Source organism: Gossypium hirsutum, chromosome A11 (genome assembly GCF_007990345.1).
Source record: "Gossypium hirsutum isolate 1008001.06 chromosome A11, Gossypium_hirsutum_v2.1, whole genome shotgun sequence".
Taxonomy (NCBI): domain Eukaryota; kingdom Viridiplantae; phylum Streptophyta; class Magnoliopsida; order Malvales; family Malvaceae; genus Gossypium; species Gossypium hirsutum.
Window position 1 is genome coordinate 25,179,778 of NC_053434.1, and position 27,654 is coordinate 25,207,431.

Here is a 27,654-nt window from a genome sequence, read left to right on the forward strand (position 1 = left end):
AATGTCATTTAAGTTTAGTGGGAGTTTGTATTTTTAAATGCTTTTATGTTACAGAGATATTTTTTAGTTATTTCAGTTTATGAATATTAAGTTTATTTTTTGTAGAAATAAAGTTTATTTGGTTTATTCACACTCTGATCTCACTAAAGTTTAAGGAGGACCAGTTGGAAATAGACATGTTTAGATCATATTACATGTAATTTCCATGCAACACATCCATACTTGATCTATGTCATTTGGTTGTTAATTTACATGATCAAGGATGGATTTAGTTACGATATATGTAACGAAAGTTGCCTTGGTTCTATGTTAACATAATTAATGGACGAGATTGTTCGGAATACCATTTTTGGATATGATAGTAAAGTTTTGAGCTCATAAAATTATATAATGACATGTAATTATAAGGTAATCAGTATATATATGTGGTCCAAGTGGGAGATTGTTGGAAAATATGGACATCACATATATAATATAATTAATTACATATTATTTACTATCATAATAGGTTAGCCCAAATTAAAAGTGATCTAATTTGGTTAAGGTTTATTGGGCTTTAATTATTAAATAAAAATACTCTAGTAACTAATTTCTAATTGATGATGGACTGATTAGAAATTAAGACTAATGTGTCAAAGTTATATATTAAGGTTATGGTCCCCAAATTACACACAAGCTAACTTTTCTAATATCCCATCTTTAGAAAAGAGAGAGCCACCTTCTCTGAATTTCTTGTGTGCTAATTTGGAAGAATATCAAAACCCCATGATCCTTAGGTTTCAAGAAATCAATGAATTCAGGCACGTTTCTGCATCTAATTTTGTTCTTTACTTACTCTTGATGATTTGACATGAAAGATCCTAGTTTATTATTTATTAAGTTTTGTATCAAGATTTTAACAATTCTAACACACAACATTCACCTACAATGTCACAATCTCGTCTTTGCAATGTCATGTCATCGTCCAAATAGCAAGTGATGTCGCAACGTCATATGTGCGATGTCGAGACCTCGAGCGTTGTCCCAGCATTGTACACAACCTTGCTCCACTACATTATTTTGATTCATTTTGACTTAAAAAACTCAAATAATTTTTAATTAAATTTTTATAATTTTATAAAAATATTTAAAGCTCAAAATTTCAAATAACTCTAAGATTTTTGCTTCATATATGCTTCAATAATATTTCTCGATCATTTATACTTATGCAGAGACAGGTTAAGAATATTATATTTATGCATGGATTACAAACAAATGAAACAGTTAACTGTTAAAATTAACGGTTAAATAACGTGTTGGATGCATCTATGGCGAAAGCCATTGCAGGTATATATGCTCTCCAATTTGGCCGTGATTTGAGTCTCCACCACATAATTTAAAAATGGGATGGTCTCTCCGTCATCAAGAGCTTCTCCTTCTCCAATTTGGATAGATACCCTTTGAGTCTCTTTGCGTTTGAGGTTGAAGTTATTTCTACTTGTTTTTGACTTGTGTGAGTTTAGGCACGTGCATCGTTTTGCGAGTCAGGCTGCTCATCTCTTAGCCAAAGAAGCAATGCATGTTATTTCCTATCGTTTCTGGGTAGATGAAGCACCGACTTTTCTCCTATCAAAGCTTAATCGTGATAGCCTTCTACATCTTAGCTTTCGTTGATCTCTTTCATCTTGCTTTCTTGCTTATCCTGGATCACATTGGAACTTAAATAGGTTTTTAGCTTTCTAGAGGGTTATTTTCCTCTAGTTTAAATGGGTCTCCTTGCCTTTTCAATTAACCTCACGTTATATCTTTGTACCAAGGCAACTTTCCACTCGGATCAATGTTTTGTCTTGTTTCGAGGCTTATGTTTATTTCTTTTATTAATGAAAGTTATGTTCTTAAAAAAAGTTATTAAATGAAATAATTGTTTTTATATAATATTAATATATTCAAATTTTCTAATACATTTTTTAAAATTAATTTTTAAATTAGATGAAATCCAAACCAATGACTTGGGTCAAACATAACAGATCAGATTCCAAAGAAAATTTAAAATTTTCATAATATCAATCATTAATTACTACACAACTAAATTTTTATTTAGATGTTTTTCATACTTTTTATTTTAATATGCATTATTCATTACATTCATTAGTTGTATATATTAATAACTTTGTTAATTGTGTTAGTGCCACAAGTTAATTCGACACTAAATCAAGATTGATGACAATACTGTAATAAACGATTGTACTCTTTTAATATTTTTAATATAATGAATTTGTGTTTAAATTTTGTTTTAATCATGGTTTAATTTATTTTGTTCCATTTTAATATCATACATATTTCATGTGTTATTATTAATTAGTTTCAAATTATATGTTTCATTATTTAATTTATGTCATTTTCAAACACACCTCTATATTCTGAATAAGTGATTTTCACTCACATACACGTGTAATAGAATTCCTAATGTAAATTATAGTAATGTTCTAACTTCATCTCATCTTTTTAACTAAGAAAATATAAAATAGGCCAATTGAATTTTAGGCCAATTGAATTTTAGCCCAGTTGATATGGTATTGTTACTAGTGTAAGAGGATATGAAATCGAGCATAAATATATTTTTCTCTTATTTAAGAGTTGGAGAAGAGTTATGGTTATTTCAAAGCATTTTATTTTATGGTTATTTTAAAAAAAGAGAAAGGGAAAAAGAAAAATAACGTTAAAAAAATAAGCCTTAAATGTGTAAAAAATCTTCATACCTAAAAAAAAACAATTAAGTCACTTTTTTTTTTCACTCAGTTGGATACTTGAACTTTCAAAAAATATAAAAAAAGGCTCTCACATTTTTTCAAAAAAGCAATTAAGCCCATGCTTTTTTTGGACTCAATTGGGTACTTGAACTCTTAAAATGTACCAAAAAACCCTCCAACTTTTTTTTAGAAAAAACAATTAATCTCTTTCTTTTTTTTTTCCACTCTATTGAGTACTTGTGTAACAACCCTTTTTTCAGTGGTGTCAAAAATAATGGTTTTGGGGCCACCAAATCTGACGAGTAAGTTCGTAAATATTATTATTTAATGTTTACGAGTCAAATGTGATTTTTAAAAAAAGGTTTTTGATTTGATAATTTATGTTATAAAAGTGATTTATTAAGTTCAAGTGGTTTTAGAAGATGAGGTATCGGGATCTTATTTTTATAAACTGAGCCGTAAATATTTTTATAAATATTTATGGAGTGTCATTAAGGTGGTATTAAAGTTTCGTTAAGAAATTTTAACGTTTCGATAGTTAATTAATTAAAAAGGACCAAATTATAAAAAAGTGCATTTTTGAGACTCCGTTACCATAAATCGGACTCTTAAATATTTATTAAAAATATTTACGAAGCTAGTCGTATAGTTAATATGGTTTTGATTAAGTGAATTTGCATGAATTAAGAGTAATTAGGTATAAAGACTAAATTGCATATACGGTAAAAGTTTAATTATAGATTAAAGAAAATTAAAGGGACTAAAAGAGTAATTATGCCATTCTTCTTAAATGAGGGGCATAAGATCAACAAAGTTAAAATATATATTATAATATTATATCTTAATCATTAAGTATATATATTATATTATATATTATAATAAGTAAATATAATAAATAAAATAAACAAAATAGAAACAAAACAGAGAGAAAAAGAAAGAAAAGAAAAAGGAAAAGAAATAAATGAGACATTAGGGTTTTAAAGTTTAAAGTTCAATTGGTTAGTCATTTTAATCCTTTTTCTTGTAATTTTTATATTTTTAGAATTTTGGTGTTAAATACTATTCGACTCATGTCAAAATTTTAGAAATTATTGAGTTTTTAAGTGTTGTCTATGTTGAATAATTTTAGTATTAGGGACTAAATTGATAAATTTTTAAGCTAGAAATGAAAAAGGAGTAAATTGTAGAACAAATAGTAAATTTTGTGTAATAGGGACTAAATTGTGAAAATTTTAAAATTTAGGAATTTATGTGGAATTTAAAATTTAAAATTTTAAAATTGTGAAAATAGGGAGTTGAATTTAGTCCAAAATGGAATTTGCGTGAAAATAAAGAATTAAATTGTGAAGAAATGAAATTAGTCTCGGTTTAGGGACTAAATTGGAAATTAGACAAATATTGAGTAAAAATTGAAAATTTTAATATGAAATTAAATTATATTGTATTAATAAATTTTAATTGTTTTAATTTCGTAGCTAACGACATACCGGAATCCTTGACTAAAAAGGGGAAAGATAAAGTCGACGTGGAATAGCTTGGAATTTCTAGTTTGTATTTCTATAATCCGAAGCTAGTTATTAATTGTTGTAATATTGATTTAATGTATATGGTAAGTATTGATGTGAGAATTATTGTGTTTTGCAATTTAAATGGATTGATTTAGTATGTGATGAATTTATTGAATTTATATTGATTGAATTGGCATATAAATATATTGAACATATTGATTATTTGAATTGAAATGAATATTGTTTGTATTTGAAAAGTGACTGTATGGAGCTGAGTCGGATATAGATGGCATGAGGATTGGAAAAGTTTAGGGATTTCTTCAGCTTCGAGTCAATGAGACACTGGGTGTGTAATATCCCGAATTAGGGCCTAATCAGAATAGTGGTTGCGTGACCACAAATTCGAGATAGAAATAATTATTTTATAATTATTTTGATGATTATGATATGATTGCATGATTGTGTGAAATTTTCGTGATGAAATTCTATGCCTAAAGTGCTTAAATTGAAAGTAGGGACTAAATCGAATAAGTTGCAAAACTTGCATTCTAGAAGTTTTTAGTATGAAATTGCTTTGAAATATTTATTAGGAGGTCTTAAATAGCAATTTTACCAATTTTAAGTTCATGGGCAAAATTAGGACATGGAAGGAATTTTTGAAAGTTTAGTAAGGAGAGGGCATTTTGGTCATTTTGATATTAAATGAAATAAAATGGGAAAAATAACACAAAATAGTCATCTTCCCCATTTAGTTGCTGTCGAAACTTCACTCTCACCATAGCTAGGGTTTCTTCAACTTTCAAGCTTCATAATCAAGAAAGACGTGGAATCGACCTCAATCGAGGAAAAGAAAAGATTGTGGACTAAATTGCAAAATCTTTGTATTTTGGTACCAAGGTAAGTTCATGTGTAAATAATGTAGCATAATTGTTATTTTTAAGTTATTGATATTAATTATGTGTTATGTTGAATTTCATTATGAAATGTATGCTTTGTGGTTAATTTCAAATAATATGTAAATTATGTGAGCTACTTGTTAAATATAACTGTTACCGAGTATTGATTTCGGCATTCTACGGAAGACGACAAGGATAAGTGTTCGAGAAAAATCCCGTTTGAACCTTAGGAATAGATTAGGATACAAGTGACATGTCACTAGGATGGTTGAGCATCCGAACTCGTCGAGTTCACTTATGGATGCGAATGTCCGAACTCGTTGAGTCCGAGTTCACTTATGGATGCGAATGTCCGAACTCATTGAGTTGAGTCCGAGTTCGTGAGATGTAACTAGGCATCCGAACTCGTTGAGTTGAGTCCGAGTTCACTTATGGATGCGAACGCCCGAGCTCGTTGAGTTGAGTCCGAGTTCGCTTATGGGCGGGTTACATGATTGCTTGATTGAATATGTGGCACTTATGTGCAATTTATCCGTGTATCCGAATTATATTCCGATGTGTTCAACGGGTAAAGTTCTACTCAATGGAGGAATATTCGAGATGTAAAGAGACGTATTGGTGAGTGATGTGAAATGGATATTTTGGGCAGGTATGTATTTAACCCTCGGGTTGAGTATTGATACAACCACTATAAGGTAATAAGATGATGAAAAATGATCAGAAATGTGATATGTGTTTTAGTGATGTATGCTAATTGTTGATTGGTATAACTGTTTATTATGTTATTATTTGCATATGAACTTACTAAGCATTTATGCTTACTCCCTCCTTCTTACTCATTGTAGTTTTGGACAAGCCAGCTCAGGAGTCGGGATAGGTCGAAGGCTCAGTCACACTATCCGGAAGACTTTTGGTAAATGGCGTGTAAATTTAAGTATGGCATGTATAGCAATATACCTATTTTGTGTAAATGATCTTATGGTATGGTTGTGGAATGGTTGAGGAAATGCTTGATAATGATAAATTATGGAAATGGTTAGTGTAGATTATGTTTGATGTTAAGGAAAACTATTAAGATACTTAGTGCTTAAAAACTCATAAAAAGGATGAAATTTGCCATAAACAGAATACTGCAGCAACACTGACGCGAGTTTGAAAATTTACTAAAAATCATAGAAATTGAATATGGTGATGAACTACATATAAAATTGAAGCTTATTATGTCTAGTTTCACATGAAACAAATGAAACAAGTAAAGGAATTATATGTTAGAAGATATTTGAATTTTAGTGAAACAGAGTTATAGCAGTTTCTGAATCCCCTGTTCCTACTTTAGAAATTCACCATAAATTTTCAAGATATAATTAGGTGGTGTATTTTATATCCTCAGAATCCTTATTGAGTCTAGTTTTAGTAGAAACAAATCTCATAGTCATATGAATTTTGTACAGAGAGAAATGTGGTTCGTAGTAAACAGAGGTCAGACCAGTCGAGTCCTGAAACAGGGGTAACTTTAACTAATAAACTGTACTAATTGGCCCAACCAAAAATTATAGAAAAAAATTAGTAGATAGGTATATGAGTCTATATTCAGGGAAAATTTATGGATCTTAATTTAGAGTTTCTTAACTCGATATATGATTTTTCTTGTGACTGTGACGCAAGTAGCTTAAAAGCTGTGAATGTAGAAACAAATAATCCAAAGTTCTAAAAATGTTAAACTAAGCTTAGTAACACCTCATACTCGACTCCGGCGACGGTCTCGGGCGTGGGGGCGTTACATTTAGTGGTATCAGAGCAGGTTTAGTCAGTTCTCGGACTACGTGTTGTATGTACGAATTTTACTATACATGCCATATGTATAAATTGTGATAGTGTGACGACTTCTGACCTTTTTAAATGATTTTTTTATATAGTAAATGGATCCCGATCCAACTGTGGCAGATGAAGTAGAGAGTAATGCGCCAGCTCCGGCTGAAGGAGCAGCGCCGACTGAAAATCCACCTCCTACTGTTGGTCAAGGAGGAGGAGAAAGGGGTTGGGAAGCCTTTCTCCAAATGATGAGTGCATGGTACACTGAGTTTGTTCGTACGAACCCGAATGTACAACCTCCCCCACCTCCCCCAATTCCTCAACCTGTACCCCCGATGCCTTAAGGTATGGATCTGATGAAATTTCATAGAACTCCAGTTAATAGAATTCGCAAGCAAGGGGCCGAAGAATTTAAAGCAAATATTGATGATGATGCCGAGAGAGCAGAGTTCTGGCTTGAAAATTCAATCCGGGTATTTGACGAATTATCTTGTACACCTGAAGAATGTTTGAAATGCGCTATATCTTTGTTGAGGGATTCAACTTATAATTGGTGGAAGACTTTGATTTCGGTGGTACCGAAAGAGAAAATAACTTGGGAATTCTTTCAAGAAGAGTTTCGGAAGAAATATATTAGTGAAAGATTTATTGATCAGAAGCGTAAAGAATTTCTTGAGCTGAAGCAAGGTAATATGACGGTTACAGAATATGAAAGAGAGTTTGTTCGATTAAGTAAGTATGCCAGAGAGTATGTTCCTACAGAGGCCAAGATGTGCCGACGATTTGAAGAAGGGCTCAACGAAGACATCAAGGTATTTGTTGGAATTCTTGAATTAAAAGAAATGGTAGTATTGGTTGATCGAGCTTGTAAGGCCGAAGAATTACTTAAAGAAAAGAAAAAGGTAGAGGCTGAGACTAGAAATTGGAAGAAAAGACCGATGAGTGGTTCATTTTCACAGCAACCTGGAAAGTCAAGGAATATGAATCCTCGTTCCCAAGCTTTAGCTGGGCAATCATATGGGAATTATAAGAAGCAAAATGTGGGTCCTAAATCCCAGACTACTTCGGCAGCCAGTGTAGGGAACTCGAGATTTGTTAAACCTGAGTGCCAGCGGTGTGGTAGAAATCATTTTGGTCTGTGTAGAGCAAATGAATGTTTTCGATGTGGTTCTCCGGATCATTTTATTAGAGACTGCCCAGAGAGAGCTGAAAAAGAAAAATTTTAGAATACAAAAGCTAGTGGTGCAGACTCGAGAGGAAGATATTCGAGAAAAGATGGAAATGAAGCAAGCAGTAAGAATGAAGCCAGGGATGCACCAGTTAGACCTGAAGGAAGGGCTCCGGCTAGCTATTAAAGCGCGTGAAGATGCTTCCTCACCTGATTTGATCACCGGTACATTTTCCCTCTATAATGTTAATGTTATTGCTTTGATTGATCCCGGTTCTACTCATTCATATGTGTGCATGAAATTGGTGTCTAGTATGAATATACATGTTGAGAACATAGAATTTATGATTAGAGTGTCGAATCCGTTAGGCAAATGTGTGACTGTCGATAAAGTATGTAAGAAATGTCCTTTAATGATTCGGGATCATTACTTTCCGGCCGACTTGATGTTGTTGCCGTTTGATGAGTTTCATGTTATTTTGGGTATGGATTGGTTGACATTGCATGATGCTAAAATAGATTGCAAAGAAAAGATTATAGAATTAAAGTGTGGAAATGGTGAAACTCTGCGGGTTGAATCAGATAAATCAGAGGCATTGCCTAGTGTGATTTCTTCAATGTCGGCTCAAAGATATCTGAGAAAGGGTTATGAAGCTTATTTGGCGTATGTAATTAATACAAAAGAAGTTGAAAAGAAAGTTGAATCAGTGCCGGTTGTGTGTGAATTTGCGGACGTATTTCCAGAAGAATTACCGGGTTTGCCTCCAGTCAGGGAAGTAGAATTTGGTATTGATTTGATACTGGGAACAGCTCCGATTTCGATTGCTCCGTATAGAATGGCACCAGCAGAGTTGAAGGAATTAAAGTCGCAGTTGTAAGAGTTGACTGATAAAGGTTTTGTGAGACCGAGTTTTTCACCTTGGGGTGCTCCCGTGTTATTTGTGAAAAAGAAGGGTGGTTCTATGAGGTTGTGTGTTGATTATCGGCAGTTAAACAAGGTGACAATCAAAACAAGTATCTGTTGCCAAGAATTGATGATTTGTTTGATCAGCTAAAAGGAGCGACATGGTTTTCAAAGATTGACTTGAATCTGGGTATTACCAACTGCGGGTAAAAGAGTCGGATGTGCCAAAAACTGCTTTTAGAACAAGGTATGGTCATTATGAATTTTTAGTTATGCCATTCGGATTGACAAATGCTCCTGCTGTGTTTATGGATTTAATGAATCGCATATTTCGGCCATACTTGGACAAATTTGTTGTGGTGTTTATAGATGATATTTTAATTTATTCAAAAGATGAGACAGAGCATGCTGAGCATTTGAGGATAGTTTTGCAAACTTTGAGAAATAAGCAGCTGTATGCTAAGTTTAGTAAAAGTGAATTTTGGCTCCGGGAAGTTGGATTTTTGGGTCATATTGTTTTAGATGATGGTATACGGGTTGATCCTAGTAAAATTTCAGCCATTGTTGATTGGAAACCACCGAAAAATGTAACTGAAGTTAGGAGTTTCTTAGGGCTAGCTGGGTATTATCGGCGGTTTGTAAATGGATTTTCTATAATTGCTGCTCCTATAACTAGATTACTCCGAAAGGATGTTAAATTTGAATGGACGAAAGAATGTCAACAGAGTTTTGAAGAATTGAAAAAGTTATTAACAGAGGCACCAGTGTTAGTACAGCCCGAATCAGGTAAAGAATTTGTGGTGTATAGTGATGCTTCCCTAAATGGTTTGGGGTGTGTGCTCATGCAAGAAGGAAAAGTGGTGGCATATGCTTCGAGGCAGTTAAAACCTCATGAGAGGAATTATCCTACTCATTATTTGGAATTGGCTGCGGTGGTGTTTGCTTTGAAAATTTGGCGACATTATTTGTATGGTGAAAAGTGCCAAGTATATACCGATCACAAAAGTCTTAAATACTTGATGTCACAAAAAGACTTGAATTTAAGACAGCGAAGATGGTTGGAATTATTGAAAGATTACGAGCTTGTTATTGATTATCATCCGGGAAAAGCGAATGTGGTTGCTGATGCTTTGAGCAGAAAGTTGTTGTTTGCTTTGAGAGTTATGAACACTCAGTTGAAAGTGTCAGATGATAGTTCGATTCTAGCAGAGTTAAGAGCAAAACCAAAGTTTTTACAAGAGATTTCTGAAGCTCAGAAAGATGATCAAGATTTGCAAGCCAAGAGAAAACAGTGTGAAGTTGATACAGAGTCAGATTTCAAAATTGGTTCTGATGGGTGCTTAATGTTTAAAGATCGGATTTATGTACCAAAGAATGAGGAATTGATTCAAAAGATCCTACAGGAAGCACATAGTAGTTATTTCTCGATTCATCCGGGTAGTACGAAAATGTATAATAACTTGAAGAAAATGTATTGGTGGAATGGAATAAAAAGAGATATATCAGAGTTTGTGTCCAAATGCTTAATTTGTCAACAGGTGAAAGCTGAACACCAAGTGCCTTCGGGATTACTTCAGCCTATAATGGTTCCTGAATGGAAATGGGATCGGATTACTATGGATTTTGTTTCAGGATTGCCATTGACTCCAGGAAAGAAAGATGCCATCTGGGTAATAGTTGACAGATTAACTAAGTCGGCTCATTTTATCCCGTTACGTACGAATTATTCTCTTAACAAGTTGGCTGAACTGTATATTAGAGAAATTGTTAGATTACACGGAATACCATTGTCGATTATTTCAGATAGAGATCCAAGGTTTACCTCGCGATTTTGGCAAAAGTTGCAAGACGCGTTAGGTACAAAGTTAAATTTCAGTACTGCTTTTCATCCACAAACTGATGGACAATCAGAGAGAGTAATTCAGATTCTTGAAGACATGCTCAGATGTTGTGTATTGGAATTTCAAGGAAGTTGGGAAAGATATTTGTCGCTGGTAGAATTTGCTTACAACAATAGTTATCAGACGAGCTTGAAAATGGCACCTTATGAAGCATTGTATGGTCGTAAGTGTCGAACGCCTTTGAATTGGACTGAATTCAAGGAAAATCAGATGTTGATCTAATAAAAGAAACTGAAGAAAAAGTGAAGGTAATTCGAGATTGTTTGAAAGCTGCTTCAGATAGACAGAAATCTTATGCAGATTTAAAATGAAAGGACATTGAATTTCAAGTTGGTGATAAAGTATTTTTAAAGGTGTCTCCGTGGAAGAAAGTCCTTAGATTTGGACGAAAGGGCAAATTAAGTCCGCGTTTTATTGGGCCGTATAAAGTAATTGAAAAAGTTAGACCGGTAGCATATCGGTTAGCATTACCACCTAAATTGGAGAAGATTCATGATGTGTTCCACGTATCTATGTTACGTTGGTATGTTCGGATCCTTCACATGTAGTTTCACCGACAGAAATTGAACTACAACCAGATATGACCTACGAAGAAGAACCGATTAAGATTTTAGCTCGAGAGGTCAAACAACTAAAGAATAAAAATGTTGCACTTGTGAAGGTGTTGTGGCAAAGGCATGGAGTAGAAGAAGCTACATGGGAATCCGAAGAAACTATGAGAAATCAATACCCACATCTGTTTACAGGTAAGATTTTCGAGGACGAAAATCCTTAAAGGGGGGAGAGTTGTAATATCCCGAATTAGGGCCTAATCAGAATAGTGGTTGCGTGACCACAAATCCGAGATAGAAATAATTATTTTATAATTATTTTGATGATTATGATATGATTGCATGATTGTGTGAAAATTTCGTGATGAAATTCTATGCCTAAAGTGCTTAAATTGAAAGTAGGGACTAAATCGAATAAGTTGCAAAACTTGCATTCTAGAAGTTTTTAGTATGAAATTGCTTTGAAATATTTATTAGGAGGTCTTAAATAGCAATTTTACCAATTTTAAGTTCATGGGCAAAATTAGGACATGGAAGGAATTTTTGAAAGTTTAGTGAGGAGGGGGCATTTTGGTCATTTTGATATTAAATGAAATAAAATGGGAAAAATAACACAAAATAGTCATCTTCCCCATTTATTTGCTGCCGAAACTTCACTCTCACCATAGCTAGGGTTTCTTCAACTTTCAAGCTTCATAATCAAGAAAGACGTGGAATCGACCTCAATCGAGGAAAAGAAAAGATTGTGGACTAAATTGCAAAATCTTTGTATTTTGGTACCAAGATAAGTTCATGTGTAAATAATGTAGCATAATTGTTATTTTTAAGTTATTGATATTAATTATGTGTTATGTTGAATTTCATTATGAAATGTATGCTTTGTGGTTAATTTCAAATAATATGTAAATTATGTGAGCTATTTGTTAAATATAATTGTTACCGAGTATTGATTTCGGTATTCTACGGAAGACGGCAAGGATAAGTGTTCGAGAAAAATCCCGTTTGAACCTTAGGAATAGATTAGGATCCAAGTGACATGTCACTAGGATGGTTGAGCATCCGAACTCGTCGAGTTCACTTATGGATGCGAATGTCCGAACTCGTTGAGTCCGAGTTCACTTATGGATGCGAATGTCCGAACTCGTTGAGTTGAGTCCGAGTTCGTGAGATGTAACTAGGCATCCGAACTCGTTGAGTTGAGTCCGAGTTCACTTATGGATGCGAACGCCTGAGCTCGTTGAGTTGAGTCCGAGTTCGCTTATGGGCGGGTTACATGATTGCTTGATTGAATATGTGGCACTTATGTGCAATTTATCCGTGTATCCGAATTATATTCTGATGTGTTCAACGGGTAAAGTTCTACTCAATGGAGGAATATTCAAGATGTAAAGAGACGTATTGGTGAGTGATGTGAAATGGATATTTTGGACAGGTATGTATTTAACCCTCGGGTTGAGTATTGATACAACCACTATAAGGTAATAAGATGATGAAAAATGATCAGAAATGTGATATGTGTTTTAGTGATGTATGCTAATGTTGATTGGTATAACTGTTTATTATGTTATTATTTGCATATGAACTTACTAAGCATTTATGCTTACTCCCTCCTTCTTACTCATTGTAGTTTTGGACAAGCCAGCTCAGGAGTCGGGATAGGTCGAAGGCTCAGTCACACTATCCGGAAGACTTTTGGTAAATGGCGTGTAAATTTAAGTATGGCATGTATAGCAATATACCTATTTTGTGTAAATGATCTTATGGTATGGTTGTGGAATGGTTGAGGAAATGCTTGATAATGATAAATTATGAAAATGGTTAGTGTAGATTATGTTTGATGTTAAGGAAAACTATTAAGATATTTAGTGCATAAAAACTCATAAAAAGGATGAAATTTGCCATAAACAGAATACTGCAGCAACACTGACGCGAGTTTGAAAATTTACTAAAAATCATAGAAATTGAATATGGTGATGAACTACATATCAAATTGAAGCTTATTATGTCTAGTTTCACATGAAACAAATGAAACAAGTAAAGGAATTATATGTTAGAAGATATTTGAATTTTAGTGAAACAGAGTTATAGCAGTTTCTGAATCCCCTGTTACTACTTTAGAAATTCACCATAAATTTTCAAGATATAATTAGGTGGTGTATTTTATATCCTCAGAATCCTTATTGAGTCTAGTTTTAGTAGAAACAAATCTCATAGTCATATGAATTTTGTACAGAGAGAAATGTGGTTCGTAGTAAACAGAGGTCAGACCAGTTGAGTCCTGAAACAGGGGTAACTTTAACTAATAAACTGTACTAATTGGCCCAACCAAAAATTCTAGAAAAAAATTAGTAGATAGGTATATGAATTTAGATTAAGGGAAAATTTACGGATCTTAATTTCGAGTTTCGTAACTCGAGATATGATTTTTCTTGTGACTGTGACCCAAGTAGCTTAAAAGCTGTGAATGTAGAAACAAATAATCCAAAGTTCTAAAAATGTTAAACTAAGCTTAGTAACACCTCATACTCGACTCCGGCGACGGTCTCGGGCGTGGGGGCGTTACAGGGTGTCAATTTACTACTTCAGATTAATTCGATGAGGCACTGGGTGCCAATTTACTTCGGTTTAGCCGATGAGACATTGGGTGTCAAATTATTACTTCGAATTATCCAATAAGGCACTGGGTGCTAAACTGGTGTGTTTTGGTTGGATCCGTGTATCTGTTCGAGTCCGAGTCATATTAATAGGGGTAAATGAATAATAAAGTTTTATAATTGATATTGAAATTTCATGGTATGAGAAATGAAAAAGAAATAGTGAATTGAAAATAGAATGTGAAATATGTTGCAAATATATGGATATTGGAATTGTATAATGAAATGTGAAATAAATTGTGAAAATCTATTTATATAGCAAGTATGAGAATTGAGATATTTGTGAAACAAATGAAATATGATATGGTTGTTGTAATAATTAAATATTAATATGTGTTTACATTTAAATTGTATATTGGTAATTTCTTATCTTTAAATATTTGGATTATAGAAATACCATTGAGTTTATACTCAGCGTACGGTTTTGTTTTCAGTGCGTAGGTTAGGTACTTAACTTTTGATCGCCGATTCAGCATCCAACAACGAACCCGAACTCAAATGTGGTGATGTTTATCCTTTGTGTCGGCATGTACGTATTGTGTCTAAATAATAGTTATTTTGTGGTTTGATTGTAAATGAGGTTATAAGTTTAATTTTGGTTGGTTTTATACTTATAAATATGTGTTTGTTTTTGAAGCCATATTATGGCATGGTAAATTGAACTAAATCTAGATAGGTGCATGTGAATTTAATTCTATGTTTAAGTGCTCATGAACTAGGCAAAATTGATTTGGATTTGATATGTTTATAATTTGGATTAAAATGATGCTTTGATGACTTGTTTTGATTCTATGAAATGTTTGAAATTTCTACCTGTTTGATCTGTAAACTCCTATAATGCTTCGTAACCCAGTTCCGGCGAGGGATACGGGTTGGGGGTGTTATAACTTGAATTACCAAAATGCATAAAAAAATGTTATTTGACCATTAATTTTAGCAGTTGACCGTTAAAGTTAACTGCCCTTAATTTTTTCAGTTAAAGTAATCATGTGTCACAACCATGGTATTACATGTGGCAAAAAAATATAAAAAAATAAAAATCAATAAAAAATTATAAAAACTATTAAATTTTAATAAAAATATAAAAGAATTTAAATTTTATTAAAATTAAAAAAATTATAAAAATTGTAAAAAAATATAAAATATATAGAAATATAGAAAAATTTCTAAGATTTTATAAAGTCCTAAGAAAATTACAAAAATGTAAAGAAATATAAAATTCGTATAAAAATAAAAATTATCATACCAAAAGAAATATTTTATAATTTTTCTCTAAATTTTATTTATTTTTATTTTTATCATTTTTTGCCACATGTCATGCTTTCTTGCAACACATGATGATTTAAATAAAAAAATGGGAGTCTTTAATTTTAATAATGGTTAAAGGGCATTTTTAATGCATTTTATAACTGTTTTATGATTTTTATAAAATTTTATAATTTTTTACGATATTTATAATTTATTTATAATTTTTAATAAGATTTAAATTTTTTATATTTTATTAAAATTTAATAATTTTTATTGATTTTAATTTTTTTATTTTTTTGCCACATATCATGCTATGGTTGTGATACAAGATTGTAATACCCCCGAAAATTTCTATAATAAGATATTATCCTTGATATAGAAAAATAAGAAAATAAGTGATAAAAAGGGAAGTTTTGAGTTATGACAACATTGGGAAGTAAATTATGATATCTTGATTCAGGAAAAGACTAAATTGTAAAAGCGTGAAAAGTTTTGTTGTACAAGAATAAATACTCAAAACTTGAGGGGTTAAAGTGTAAATTTGAAAAAAATTAAGGACCAATAGTGTAAATATTTTAAGGGTGGAATGATCTAGAAACTAAGGAAAATGGATGAATTAGGACCAAATTGAATAAGTAAAGAATTATGAGGGACTAAATTGCAATTTTACCAAATTAAAAATGACTCAAGGATGAAATTTTAAAAGATCATCAATGGTAATATGGTCAATTAGAAGGAGAGAGAAATCTAGAAACAATGATGACATTGGAGATATTTTGATAAATTAAATAAATATTAGTTTATTAATACTTTAAATTAATTTTTAAATGATATTTTATTATTATTTTATTTAATATATATATGTAAGGAAAGAAAGAGGAGGATGGACATTTTTATCATGCACTAACGTGAGAGAAAGAGAGAAAGAAAGAAAGTTTTGCTTTCTTTACAATTTGGTCTTTCTATAAAAAATTCACTATTTTCACCCAAAAATCAAAAGAATTTCCATAGCTACCAAGAGAGAAAAATGTTAAGGAGACCATGGGAAGTTAGAATATTAAGTTGGATTTAAGAAATGGAAGCTGAAGGAGAGAGAAAATCAAGATGAAGATTGAAATCAATAGAACAAGGTAAGAACATCATGATTTCAATATATTTTTAAGTTTGATATTATTGAAAAAGCATGAGATTAATGTTAATGTAGAGTTTCCTTACATATGTTTCTATGTTCTTGATATGTTAGTGAAGAGAAAATAAGAGAAAGTGATGAGAAATAGTGTAGAAAAAGAAAATACGAGTGTTATAAACATGGTAATTAATATCTTGCACTAAAACAGTTTTGGACAGCAGCAGTAGTCTAACTTTGAAAAATCACAAAAAATTGTAAAAGTTGAATTATAGGATTAATAACATATTAAATTAAATCTTATTGAGTCTAGTTTATTATAGAAGAAATTATGTAAGCAATGAAATTGTAAATCATGAGATATAATAATTTTTGTGAGACAAGGTCAGAATGATTTCGGGTTCCCCTATTCTGACTTTGGAAAATCATCAAAAATTAGAGAAAAACAATTATGGGATTAAATTTATATTTTTAGAATCTGAAATGATCCTATTTTCAATAGAAATAAACGGAAACATCATTCGAATTCTGTAGGAGGATATAATTAATTTTTAGTGAAGAAGGGTCAGAACTGTCAGACAGCAGAACAGGGGTAACTTTAAAGAATAAACTGTACTTATTGGCTAAACTAAAAATTCTAAAAATTTTATGGTAAGAATATATATGAGTCTATTTTCAAGGAAAATTAGCGGATCTTAATTTTGAGTTCTATAGCTCCAGATATAAATAATTTAGTGACTATGACATAGATGGACAGCTTGAATATTCATAAAAGTAAATAATAAAAATTTTAGATAATGTTACTTACAACTGTGTTATATACATTAAGGATGTGGAATGGAGAGGAGGGGGAGGAAAATATATATGAATATTGAACTAGTATGGTTAATTTGCATGTTTTAGGCTCAAGGACTAAATTGAATAAAAGTAAAACTTTAAGGGGTAATTTTATAAAAATGTCAAAATGACCAAATTGAAGGGAATAAATTGTTTTATTATCTAAATTAATAAATTGAATGAAATTATTAATTTAAGATCGGGTGAAAATTGGGAAAATAATAAATTACCAAAATACCCCTAAATCTTAGTATTTCTGCAATTTAATCAGGTAGGTTCGTATAACTTGAATGAGCATATAAATATGTCAATTTAAATATTATATTATATTTTATATGATGTTTGAATTGAATATATGAAATGTATGGATGTTGAAATGAAAGAAATAATACATGTTCTGAAACTACTTGAAAGGGATAAAATCTGTTTGAATATTGGGTTCCAGATGGATATATGTGATTTCCCAAATGAAAAGGTTTCTGAATGTGTTGCAGAAATAGATAACCCGGACGGTTAATCTGACAAAGCCTTCTCGAGAATATAAAGTGGATAGGATTCGTTCCTGATTCACTATAATACCTCAAAGTGGATAGGATTTGTTCCTGATTCACTATGGTAATTTAAAGTGAATAGGATTTATTCCTGATTCACTATGGTAACTTAAGGCGGATAGGATTTGACCTGAAAAGGTAATCCTGATTCACTACAGTTACATGATATATGATTCATTATGGTAACCTAAGGTGGATAGGATTTGACCTGAAAAGGTAATCCTGATTCACTACAGTTACATGAGATGTGACTCGAGAGAGTGCTTGATGATTAAACGTCCTAAGGGTTATTTCTGAATATGAATTGATGGAATATGGAAATGTACGCTTTAAGTGTACTGTTGAAAAATCCATTGGAACTCCAATGATTCAACGAATAGAATATTAGATATGATACGAGAATTATAATATAAAAAGGATGTTACATGAAACGTGAAAATGAATGCTAAACGATATAAATTAATTGAAATTATTTTGAAAATTTCGGTAATGCCTCATATTCTATACTGGTCTCGAGTACGGTTACGGGGTGTTACAAGGATGGTTTTAACTGAAAAAATGAGGGGCAGTTTAAGCGTTAAAGGTAACAATTTTTTTAATATATTTTGATAGTTTAAGTATCCAATTGAGTGAAAAAAATAGTGATTTAATTATTTTTTTAAATAAAAAATTTTTACATCCTTAAATCAAAATTAAAGATTAATTGTACAAATTAACTTAAAAATTTCGTCTAAAATAATGATATAATATACCATATTAAACTTTTATTACATCATTAACTATGATTAATAATTTATTGATTAAAAATAATAAATCAATAATGTTATTAATAAAATTGTAAAATTTAATCATCAAAAAATATTTTAAATCATACATAAAAATCTAGATTTAAGCATTTTATGGTAAGCAAGACCTTCATCATCATCGGTAGTGTTACGTTAAAAAGTCCATAAAATAAAATTGTTGAATTAGCCAAGAGTCCGCTCTGGTGATCAACCAATAACAGGCAGACAATTAGACAAACCCAACCAATCAATTTGCACCGCGCATTTAACTTCTCAAAGACAAATTTGTAAGTTCATAGAATATTAATGCCTTCTTCATTGACCATTTAATCCTCCGTTGTCCCCCTCCCTAAACTGGCTCACCCGACTCTTATAAACAACCAATTGCTTAAACGCACCACAAAGCGCTTCTTCCACTTTTTCTTTTCATCTCAAAAATTGAAATTTCACCGTCAAAGCTTTTTCCCCTCAGGTTCGAGCTCTGAAATGGCAACCGAGAATAACAGTTCCAGGGTCGGATCTGGATCCGGATCTCATTCTGTCAACGGCGACGCGGCTCCTGACCGCAAGATCGCGTTGATCACTGGCATCACTGGTCAAGATGGTTCCTACCTGACCGAATTCCTCCTCAACAAAGGCTATGAAGTCCATGGCTTGATCCGCCGCTCTTCCAACTTCAATACGCAGCGTATCAACCACATCTACATTGATCCACATAACGCCCACAAGGCTCGGATGAAGCTCCATTACGCTGACCTCACCGACGCTTCCTCGCTTCGTCGCTGGCTCGATACTATTCGACCCGATGAGGTTTACAATCTGGCGGCTCAATCTCACGTGGCCGTCTCTTTTGAGATCCCTGATTATACAGCTGACGTGGTGGCTACGGGAGCTCTTCGCTTGTTGGAAGCCGTTAGATCCCATATCGCCGCCACGGGTCGGACCCATATCAAGTACTACCAAGCTGGATCGTCCGAAATGTTCGGATCCGCCCCTCCTCCGCAATCTGAACATACCCCGTTTCACCCCAGATCTCCATACGCAGCTTCCAAATGCGCCGCGCATTGGTACACTGTGAATTACAGGGAAGCTTACGGTCTTTTCGCATGCAATGGGATTCTTTTTAACCACGAGTCCCCGAGGAGAGGAGAGAATTTCGTGACCCGGAAAATCACCCGGGCCGTTGGGAGGATCAAGATTGGGTTGCAAAACAAGTTGTTTTTGGGGAACCTTCAAGCTTCGAGGGATTGGGGTTTTGCCGGGGATTACGTGGAAGCTATGTGGATGATGCTGCAACAAGAGAAGCCGGACGATTACGTGGTGGCGACGGAGGAATCGCATACGGTGGAGGAGTTTTTGCAAGTGGCATTTGGGTATGTTGGGTTGAACTGGAAAGATCATGTTGTGATTGATAAGAGGTATTTTAGGCCTGCCGAGGTGGATAACCTGAAAGGTGATTCAAGTAAGGCAAGGAAAGTTCTTGGGTGGAAACCCAAAGTTGGGTTTGAGCAATTGGTGAGGATGATGGTTGATGAAGATATCGAGTTGGCTAAGAGGGAGAAAGTACTGGTCGATGCTGGTTATATGGATGCCCAACAACAGCCTTAATTTACTGTGCCATCCAAAATTTTCTTCTTTGATGATATATTTGGTGTTTAAGAAGAGGGTATTTATTTAAATGTTTAATTTAATTTAAGTTTTATGTATCCATTTATTTCCTAGAAGTTCCTTCATATTGATGATACTCTGAAATATTTTCATTTTGATCAAGGATAGCCTGAAATTTGCTGTTAAGTTTGATTATGCCATGAGAATTCTGGAAATGAATCTAGATCGCATCATTTGAGTTTTGAATGTATGATGCACGTACAAGATCTGATTGAAACTTTGTGCATCTTGTGATCTGTTTTTTGTGTCACTAGATTTGATTGCTAAGTGTCAAAGCAAGACTTCGTAGTCATTGGATCATGTGGTATTTGTCCCAAGAGTTCTACGTGTATGGCCTAATAAGATACTAAAAATCAAATATTGTTACCATCATTGTCTGCTTGTGAAGATTTTGAATGATGTCGGCAGGGGCCAACTTTTGCTTTCACGTTACAACTGCGTCACGTTCAATCCAAAAATAAATTGTCTATTATCTGTATTCAAAACTTTGCTAGCCCAAATGTTAGTACACTTGCTGTTTTGGGTAGAAAAATAAACACGATTCTCAATGAAGAACTGAGAATTAAGGGTAAAAGAATCATGTCGATGATGAGTCAAGCTGCGATTTGATGTCGAATTAAGGGTTAAAAATGCAATCTATGCACCGTTTTTTTCTCATTATCTTCTGCTTACTGAACCAATAGAAGAGGCAAAGACACAAACAAGTAACTAAAAGCCTGTAATGAATGCAAAATTCAAGAAAACTTACATGCTAATCTAATAGGACTTGAGCTGGGAATTTTCACTCATTGTAGATGTAGAACTTTAACAATACATGGCTTCATAAAAAAAGCAGAGTAGACAGAATTTTTCCCTGTACAATACCATTGAATCCTAATGGACTACTTTGGTAGCCTTCTCTGCAAGCTAATCTTATTTTACTCCAACTTGATTTCGAGTATAATCTTATTTTTAATTTAATTTTTGGGTAAGTAGTGGATATTTGTATCCAACTCAAATACTTTGACCCCTTTGAATGTTCATTTCAATTTTGGGTGCTTTTTTCACTCTAACTTCACCACAGCAAGCTGTTTGGGAAGTGCAAAATTCATGGAAAATCTCACTGCTATAACTATGTTTCAATCCAAATAAATCTCTCATTTATATTTTTAATTTCATTCACAATTATTATTGTACTTCACCGCAAATTTAAAGGCAGCCTTAGCTCCGTCGTGACGACTAAATCATTTAAAGGAGAATGTTGGGAAGCTAAAAGGCTTGGTGACGGTAAGAGTCGGGTTAATGGGCAACACGACCCGGAAAAGAAATCCGGGTTGCAAAAAGATTATACTTGCACGTGGCAGTTTCTCAGGAAACGACAGCGTTCTAGCCTGATCAGTTTACGGTCGTCTTCTAGTCTCACCAGAACCATGTACCTATTTTGTTCATCAAATCCATTATAATCTTCGGTTGTTTCTTCTGTTCTCATGGTTTTTCCTCAAATTTTTTAGCGTTTTCAAATTCAGTTTACGGCAAAGAAAGCTAAGCCATCTTACTTAACGACTCTATTCGAAATATGAGAATCCGGAATCAGGGTACAGCCGAACCGGCGACTACAAGAAAGACGCCGCCGACGAGGAAGTCTGCTGCGAAAACTTCATCGGGATGTACAGATGCTGCGGCGGAATCCACGGCTCTGAAAACGGCGGGAACAAAGCAGGCCTCCGCTGCTAAAGCGAAGCAAATGGAGAAAAATGAAATTTCAACTGTGATTATCGAGGGCTCTGATTCTAATCTTGAAGGATCAGCAGGTTAGTAAGTACTGCTATATAATTTAAAATTCGTATGCTTAGCTATATTGGTAATACTGTTTGATGATTTTGCTTTTGATGTTGGACTGTGAAATGTTTCTGTTCAAATTGATTTTCCTTTTTATGATTTTTAAATTTGAAATAGTTGAAGAAGTGAAGTCATCACCTGAAGCTACAAGACTGACACCGGAGAGCAAAGCTACACCAGGCACTAAATTAGTTTCAAAGCGAACACCTGGAAGACCTAAACGTGCTGTTTCTGCGAAAGGGAAAGCTGTCTCCGTAGTGAATTCTGAGGGAACAGCCAATGAGAAGGTTTTGGAATCACCAAATAAGGTAGAAATGGAGCATCAAAAGGTAAAAGAAAGAGAAAAAATTGAAGAAACTGGAAAGTCCAAACTGGAGGAGGAAGTACCATGTGATGGGAACATTGAAGAGTATGTAGCTAAAGAGGATTCACTTCTAGTAAGCGGGACAGATCGCAAAATTGTGGACCTTAATGTAAAAGAAGGCAGGAAAGATAAGTTGAGTGGAGAAGATGTGCAAATGGAACAAGATAGGTATGGCAGTTTCGATGATGAGTTTGAGTACGGTGACAGAGTGGACTTTGGGGACCACGATGATGAAGTACTTGCAGATGATGATGTAGATGACCCTATTGAAGAAACTGAGGCATTGGAGGAGGAGTGCAAAGAACTAACTGCTATTGCAAAAGAACATAAAATTAAGAAAGAGTGTGAGATTTTTGTTGGTGGATTGGATCGAGATGCTGTTGAGGAGGACTTGAGACAGGTTTTTGAGAAAATTGGTGAGGTGGTTGAAGTTAGGTTGCATAAGAATCCGATAACCAACAAGAATAAGGGATATGCTTTTGTGAAATTTTCAAATAAAGAACATGCAAAGCATGCCTTGTTAGAAATGAAGAACCCGGTTGTAAGTATTAGTTATAGTATTTGCTTTGTCCATTCATCAACTAAATTTGACTTTCCAGTTCGCAGATTTGTGGGAAACGATGTGGGACGGCACCTAGTGAAGACAATGACACATTGTTTTTGGGAAATATTTGCAATACATGGACAAAAGAAGCTGTGAGCATATAATGGTATTTATTGCATGGCCATTATCTTAATTTGTATGCTTACTCTTGCTATATTCTTGTTTTACAGATCAAACAAAACCTTAAAGTGTATGGTATTGAAGGAGTTGAGAATATTACTCTTGTCCCAGATGTTCAACATGAAGGGTTGAGCCGTGGTTTTGCATTTTTAGAGTTCTCTTGCCATGCTGATGCAATGCTTGCATACAAGAGACTACAGAAGCCTGATGTTGTATTTGGACACCCTGAGAGAACTGCTAAAGTAGCTTTTGCTGAACCGTTGCGGGAGCCTGATCCAGAGATAATGGCCACAGTAAAAACTGTATTTCTTGATTCACTTCCTCCTCATTGGGATGAAGATCGTGTAAGGGAAAAACTCAAAGGTTATGGAGAGATAGTGCGAATTGTATTGGCCCGGAACATGTCAACTGCTAAGAGAAAAGACTTTGGATTTGTTGATTTCTCCACCCATAAAGCTGCTACAGCTTGTGTAGATGGTGTGAATAATACACAACTGGGTGATGGGAGCTCAAAGGTACCATATATAGTTTGATAGTAATTTCCTTAGCCTGGCCCTCTCTAGAAAACATTTTCTTTTATATTTAGTGTTGTTGCACAAATTTTTTTCTTGTTTCCTTTTTGTTTTTTGATAAGACTGATTGTGGCATAAACCTTTGTTGCACCAGTCAAGCTAGCTAAGATGCTAAGCACACTTGAAAAGGAACCCTGGAATGGTCCTGCTATGATGAATAGATGTGATTACACACCACTTGTCAGGCATACAAGTACCGTAGAATACTCATCCTTTACGATGTTTCTAGAAAATGTGTAGCTTGTCAAGAACATCACTAGAACATTATAAAGACATGGCGTGTCACCTCCCTTTTGTGTTTGAATTCCATCAATATATTTTTAATGTATTAAAATTGCTCTTTCTCCTGTAGGCAAAAGTCAGAGCAAGGCTATCGAACCCTATGCCTAAAACACAAGCTATTAAGGGGGGAATGTCTGGTGGGTTTCGAATTGGAAGTGGTGGCAATGGCACATTTTCAAGATTTGGTAATCATTTATATTTTGGAAATAGATATATGTTGTTGTCTGTGCATTTTTGTTACTTACAAATTATTTTCTTATAGGGAGAACCGTTGGCCAGGTTGGACATCGCTTTAACTCGAAAGGTTTCCAACATGGCCGGTATTACCATCAAAATGAACGTGGTCGAACTAGTACAAATGAGCATGACTTTGACAATCGATATTCTGAGTTCCATCGGCAGCAAGTTATGGGTAAAGGTTTAAACCAATTAATTATTGCTCCATCTAGCTTTCTATCTTTAAACTACAGATGCAAGTCATGCAACTTATACAAATAAGGATCTTGCATTGTACAGTTTAGAACTTGACATATTTAATTACACCAAAGCAGGTGGAAGGAGGGGCTCTTATGGGGATGGTTATCGCACATCCAGTAGAGCAGCCGCATTTGTTAGCCCTTCAAGATATAATTTGAGTAGGTCTTGGTATGATGGCCCTGAAAGGGCATGGAGGGAGCATGCTTTGCCTAGGAGGCAACCGTTTTCTCCTCAACGAGCCTTTGATCAACCTTATGGGGGGCAGCAATATGATGACCCTTATTATTATGATGAAAGTGCACATAGCATGAAGAGGCCATTTTATATGACAGTAAGTGTTAATTTTCCTACCATATCTACATTCTGCTGTCCCGGCATTTGGTTTTTGTTTGAACCTTTGACTGTGCTCTTAGGACCATGATCCTGAATACATGGAGCCTCCTATATTCCGTCCTCGAATGGATCATCCTTATCCAGAAGTTACATTTCATGAAACCCGCCATCGTGGTGTGTATTTCATTCTGCTAATGTTTCTTTTGTTTGCTGCTCCTGTGAATCTGTTTTTACCGTATCACTCATTCATGTGGCTATGTGCTTTAGATCCTCATCATGCAGCTGGTAGTGGTCTCTACTCCCATGATTATTTTGGTTCTGATGTGAGTAATCAACCCATAGCTCCCTGTAATGCATTTAAATATTCAATTAACAATTTCATGATGGCCAATTATTTCATTTTGTTATAGTATGATGCATATCCCCCGTATTATCGGGATCATTCCTATGGAGGCAGCTACTAGTAGCAGGCTCAAGAACTGTTGGTAATTTCAATTGCTTGACATTATTTGTTTTCTTAAACCGAATACTGAGTTTTGCTAATATTCTAGAAGCTCTTGCTCAATTTGTCTTGGTGGGCCTGGAAATGCAGATGCAGCTCACTGGGAAGGACAGAGGCTTACTTGAAAAAAGCGGTTGAACCTGCCTTAACTTCTTTCTGTTTTCTGTTTTCTTATCCTGCATTTCCTCATGCTCCTACCTCCTATTTTGATCTCTTTCCCCTTTCTATTAACTTTTAGTAGAAAATAAATTATGATATGTCTAGTGTGTGTAGGTGGTCTATTAAGAACTTAATCAAGAAATCATGTACCATGGAGATCAAGGGTTTCTGATACAATTTATTGTGCTGTAGTATGGAAAAAGATTTCCTAGAATGCTAATTTTTGAGATTATGGACAGAACATATTGACTGATGAGCATTATTCATAAATCTCCATATATGTTAAGCATCTGTTTGGAAATTATTTCTTAAAGTGGAAGGTTTCATGCTAAGTTTATGATTCTATTAATGGAGATTCTGAAGTTAAAACTTTAGACCACTATTGAGAAATCGGTGGTGTCTTTTGAAGATTTCAGGAGCTGGATGAGGTGTATACTTTGTATACATGACATATACGAATCATGTTAATATAAATTCTGTTTGGGAGTTTTTTATGGATGGGATTGGCACATGATTACTTGTGGTGATAGTTTTTGATCTTGATATCATCCTTCATCTGTATGAATCAAGGTTGGATTTGTGTGCCTATCATACGTCTAATCTCTTTCTGTTCTTAGGTACTTAAACTTATGTATTATTTGTATCTGCAACTTATACAAAGGTTTATACAGAAGAACTTCTGATTTCGATCCCAACTTTCTAGGAGAACAAATCTTCAAGAGGTTGATCTTCCATTACTTTTAGAGAGAAATTTTGGTATTCTATTTACTCGAATAAATCTTTAATTTCCTATTGGGCTGAAACTGAAATTGATTTTCTAGTGAGACGGTTTGCATCTCTCACTGGTGGTGGCTTTAAAAAGATCTTCAGCTTTCGTTTATCTTACTGATAGTGTATTGATCTGGAAATATATTGGTCTGCATGCAAGTAATTGCAGTTTTTGTGGATAGATCTCTGCACTTTTACTTTAGATGATTGAATTGCTAATGCAATCTTTAAGTTTCAGGCATTTCTAAGTGGCCATCAGAATTAAGGATCAGATCATATATGCAATTTAAGAGATCTATTACCAGCTTAAACCACAAAAAGAGAAAATAACTCGGTTCCGTTTCTTTTAGGGATATTAACTATTATTCGGGCTATAGATTGGAGGGGTTTTCCTTCCTTTTTCTTTTTTTTTTGTTTTGTGTGTGTGTGTTGCAGGTGGCTGTTTCTTGTGAGGAGAGAAACTTGTGGAATCATCTCTACCGTTAAGAAATGGATATTTTGCAGCATTTTTTAAGTTCTATCTGCTCATTCAAGAAATAGTTACCAGTTCATCCCTTAACAATTTGCAATTGCGTTGATGATTTCTCAAACCAATAGTGGGAATTTGCTATTCTCTGCTTATATTCATTTAATTCTTAATAGTTTTCAGTTCTCATAGGTCAATTGCTTGCATCTTAAGTGACAATATGGATGTGTAGGGCAGCTGGTTTAATGTGAATATGAGATGTTTCAGATGACATAAAAGTTGTTTTTGAGGTCAAATAGTAGGTGGAAGGGAAACAAATGACGAAAATGTCAATATAAATGTCTTTACAGTTCATTATGACGAGGCACATTTTACATATACAATTTGTCAGTTACATGGTACATTAGTCTTGTGGTAGTCAGTGGGCATGATGGTTGATAAACACTTTGTTTTGCTTGTTCAATCTGTTGCAAGGAAGATGCTTACATTTACATGATACTGTTAATGGAAGTTTTCCAGTCTTCTAGGATTGCCAATCATGGGAATCTATAATAATTTGAATAATTAACGAATCTGTGGAGTGGATGTAGTTATTGTGTGATCTATTTGCCTTTGGAATATGCCGTGGAGTCTAACATATCGGTTATGGTGGTACGGTAGTTCTTTGCATTTCAGTTCTAAGACTATTTTCTGGTTAGTCTGCTGTTTTCTCTGTTGTTTTCGTTTATGGTTGTGAAAGTTCTATTTAGGAAATAGTGGAAGTAGATTTTTGCATGCACTGTTGTCTGGGAAGCTGGTTTTGGATTTGGTGAATATTTGCAGTACTGCATTTTAAGTTGCCACAGTAGTTT

General features: G+C 33.9%; 2 protein-coding genes across 10 annotated transcripts; both read left to right on the top strand.

Annotated features, from left to right (window-relative positions):
- Positions 1–18,972: 18,972 nt before the first annotated feature.
- Positions 18,973–20,464, top strand: LOC107913008 (GDP-mannose 4,6 dehydratase 1). The gene has a single exon (XM_041081451.1). The coding sequence runs from the start codon at positions 19,157–19,159 to the stop codon at positions 20,276–20,278; it is 1,122 nt and encodes a 373-aa protein (XP_040937385.1). The 5' UTR covers positions 18,973–19,156; the 3' UTR covers positions 20,279–20,464.
- Positions 20,465–21,423: 959 nt separating this feature from the next.
- Positions 21,424–26,947, top strand: LOC107911059 (nucleolin). Of its 9 annotated transcripts, none has more exons than XM_041081453.1 (11): positions 21,424–22,128; positions 22,274–23,061; positions 23,127–23,216; positions 23,295–23,759; positions 24,169–24,283; positions 24,361–24,516; positions 24,647–24,906; positions 24,989–25,082; positions 25,176–25,231; positions 25,319–25,393; positions 25,460–26,947. In XM_041081453.1, exons 1-10 carry the CDS (start codon positions 21,894–21,896, stop codon positions 25,370–25,372), a joined length of 2,313 nt encoding a protein of 770 aa, XP_040937387.1. In that variant the 5' UTR covers positions 21,424–21,893; the 3' UTR covers positions 25,373–25,393; positions 25,460–26,947. The 9 variants fall into 9 exon arrangements, with proteins under 9 accessions (XP_040937387.1, XP_040937388.1, XP_040937386.1 ...); XM_041081454.1 differs by having other exon boundaries at positions 25,463–26,947; XM_041081452.1 differs by having other exon boundaries at positions 25,501–26,947.
- Positions 26,948–27,654: the final 707 nt, after the last annotated feature.

Excerpts from the sequence above, each read along its gene's own strand:
- LOC107913008 (XM_041081451.1), top strand. The coding sequence starts at position 19,157 with ATGGCAACCGAGAATAACAGTTCCAGGGTCGGATCTGGATCCGGATCT.
- LOC107911059 (XM_041081453.1), top strand. The coding sequence starts at position 21,894 with ATGAGAATCCGGAATCAGGGTACAGCCGAACCGGCGACTACAAGAAAG. Across the intron at positions 23,062-23,126 it reads TAGAAATGAAGAACCCGGTT|ATTTGTGGGAAACGATGTGG; the intron begins GTAAGTATTAGT and ends TCCAGTTCGCAG. Across the intron at positions 23,217-23,294 it reads ATACATGGACAAAAGAAGCT|ATCAAACAAAACCTTAAAGT; the intron begins GTGAGCATATAA and ends CTTGTTTTACAG.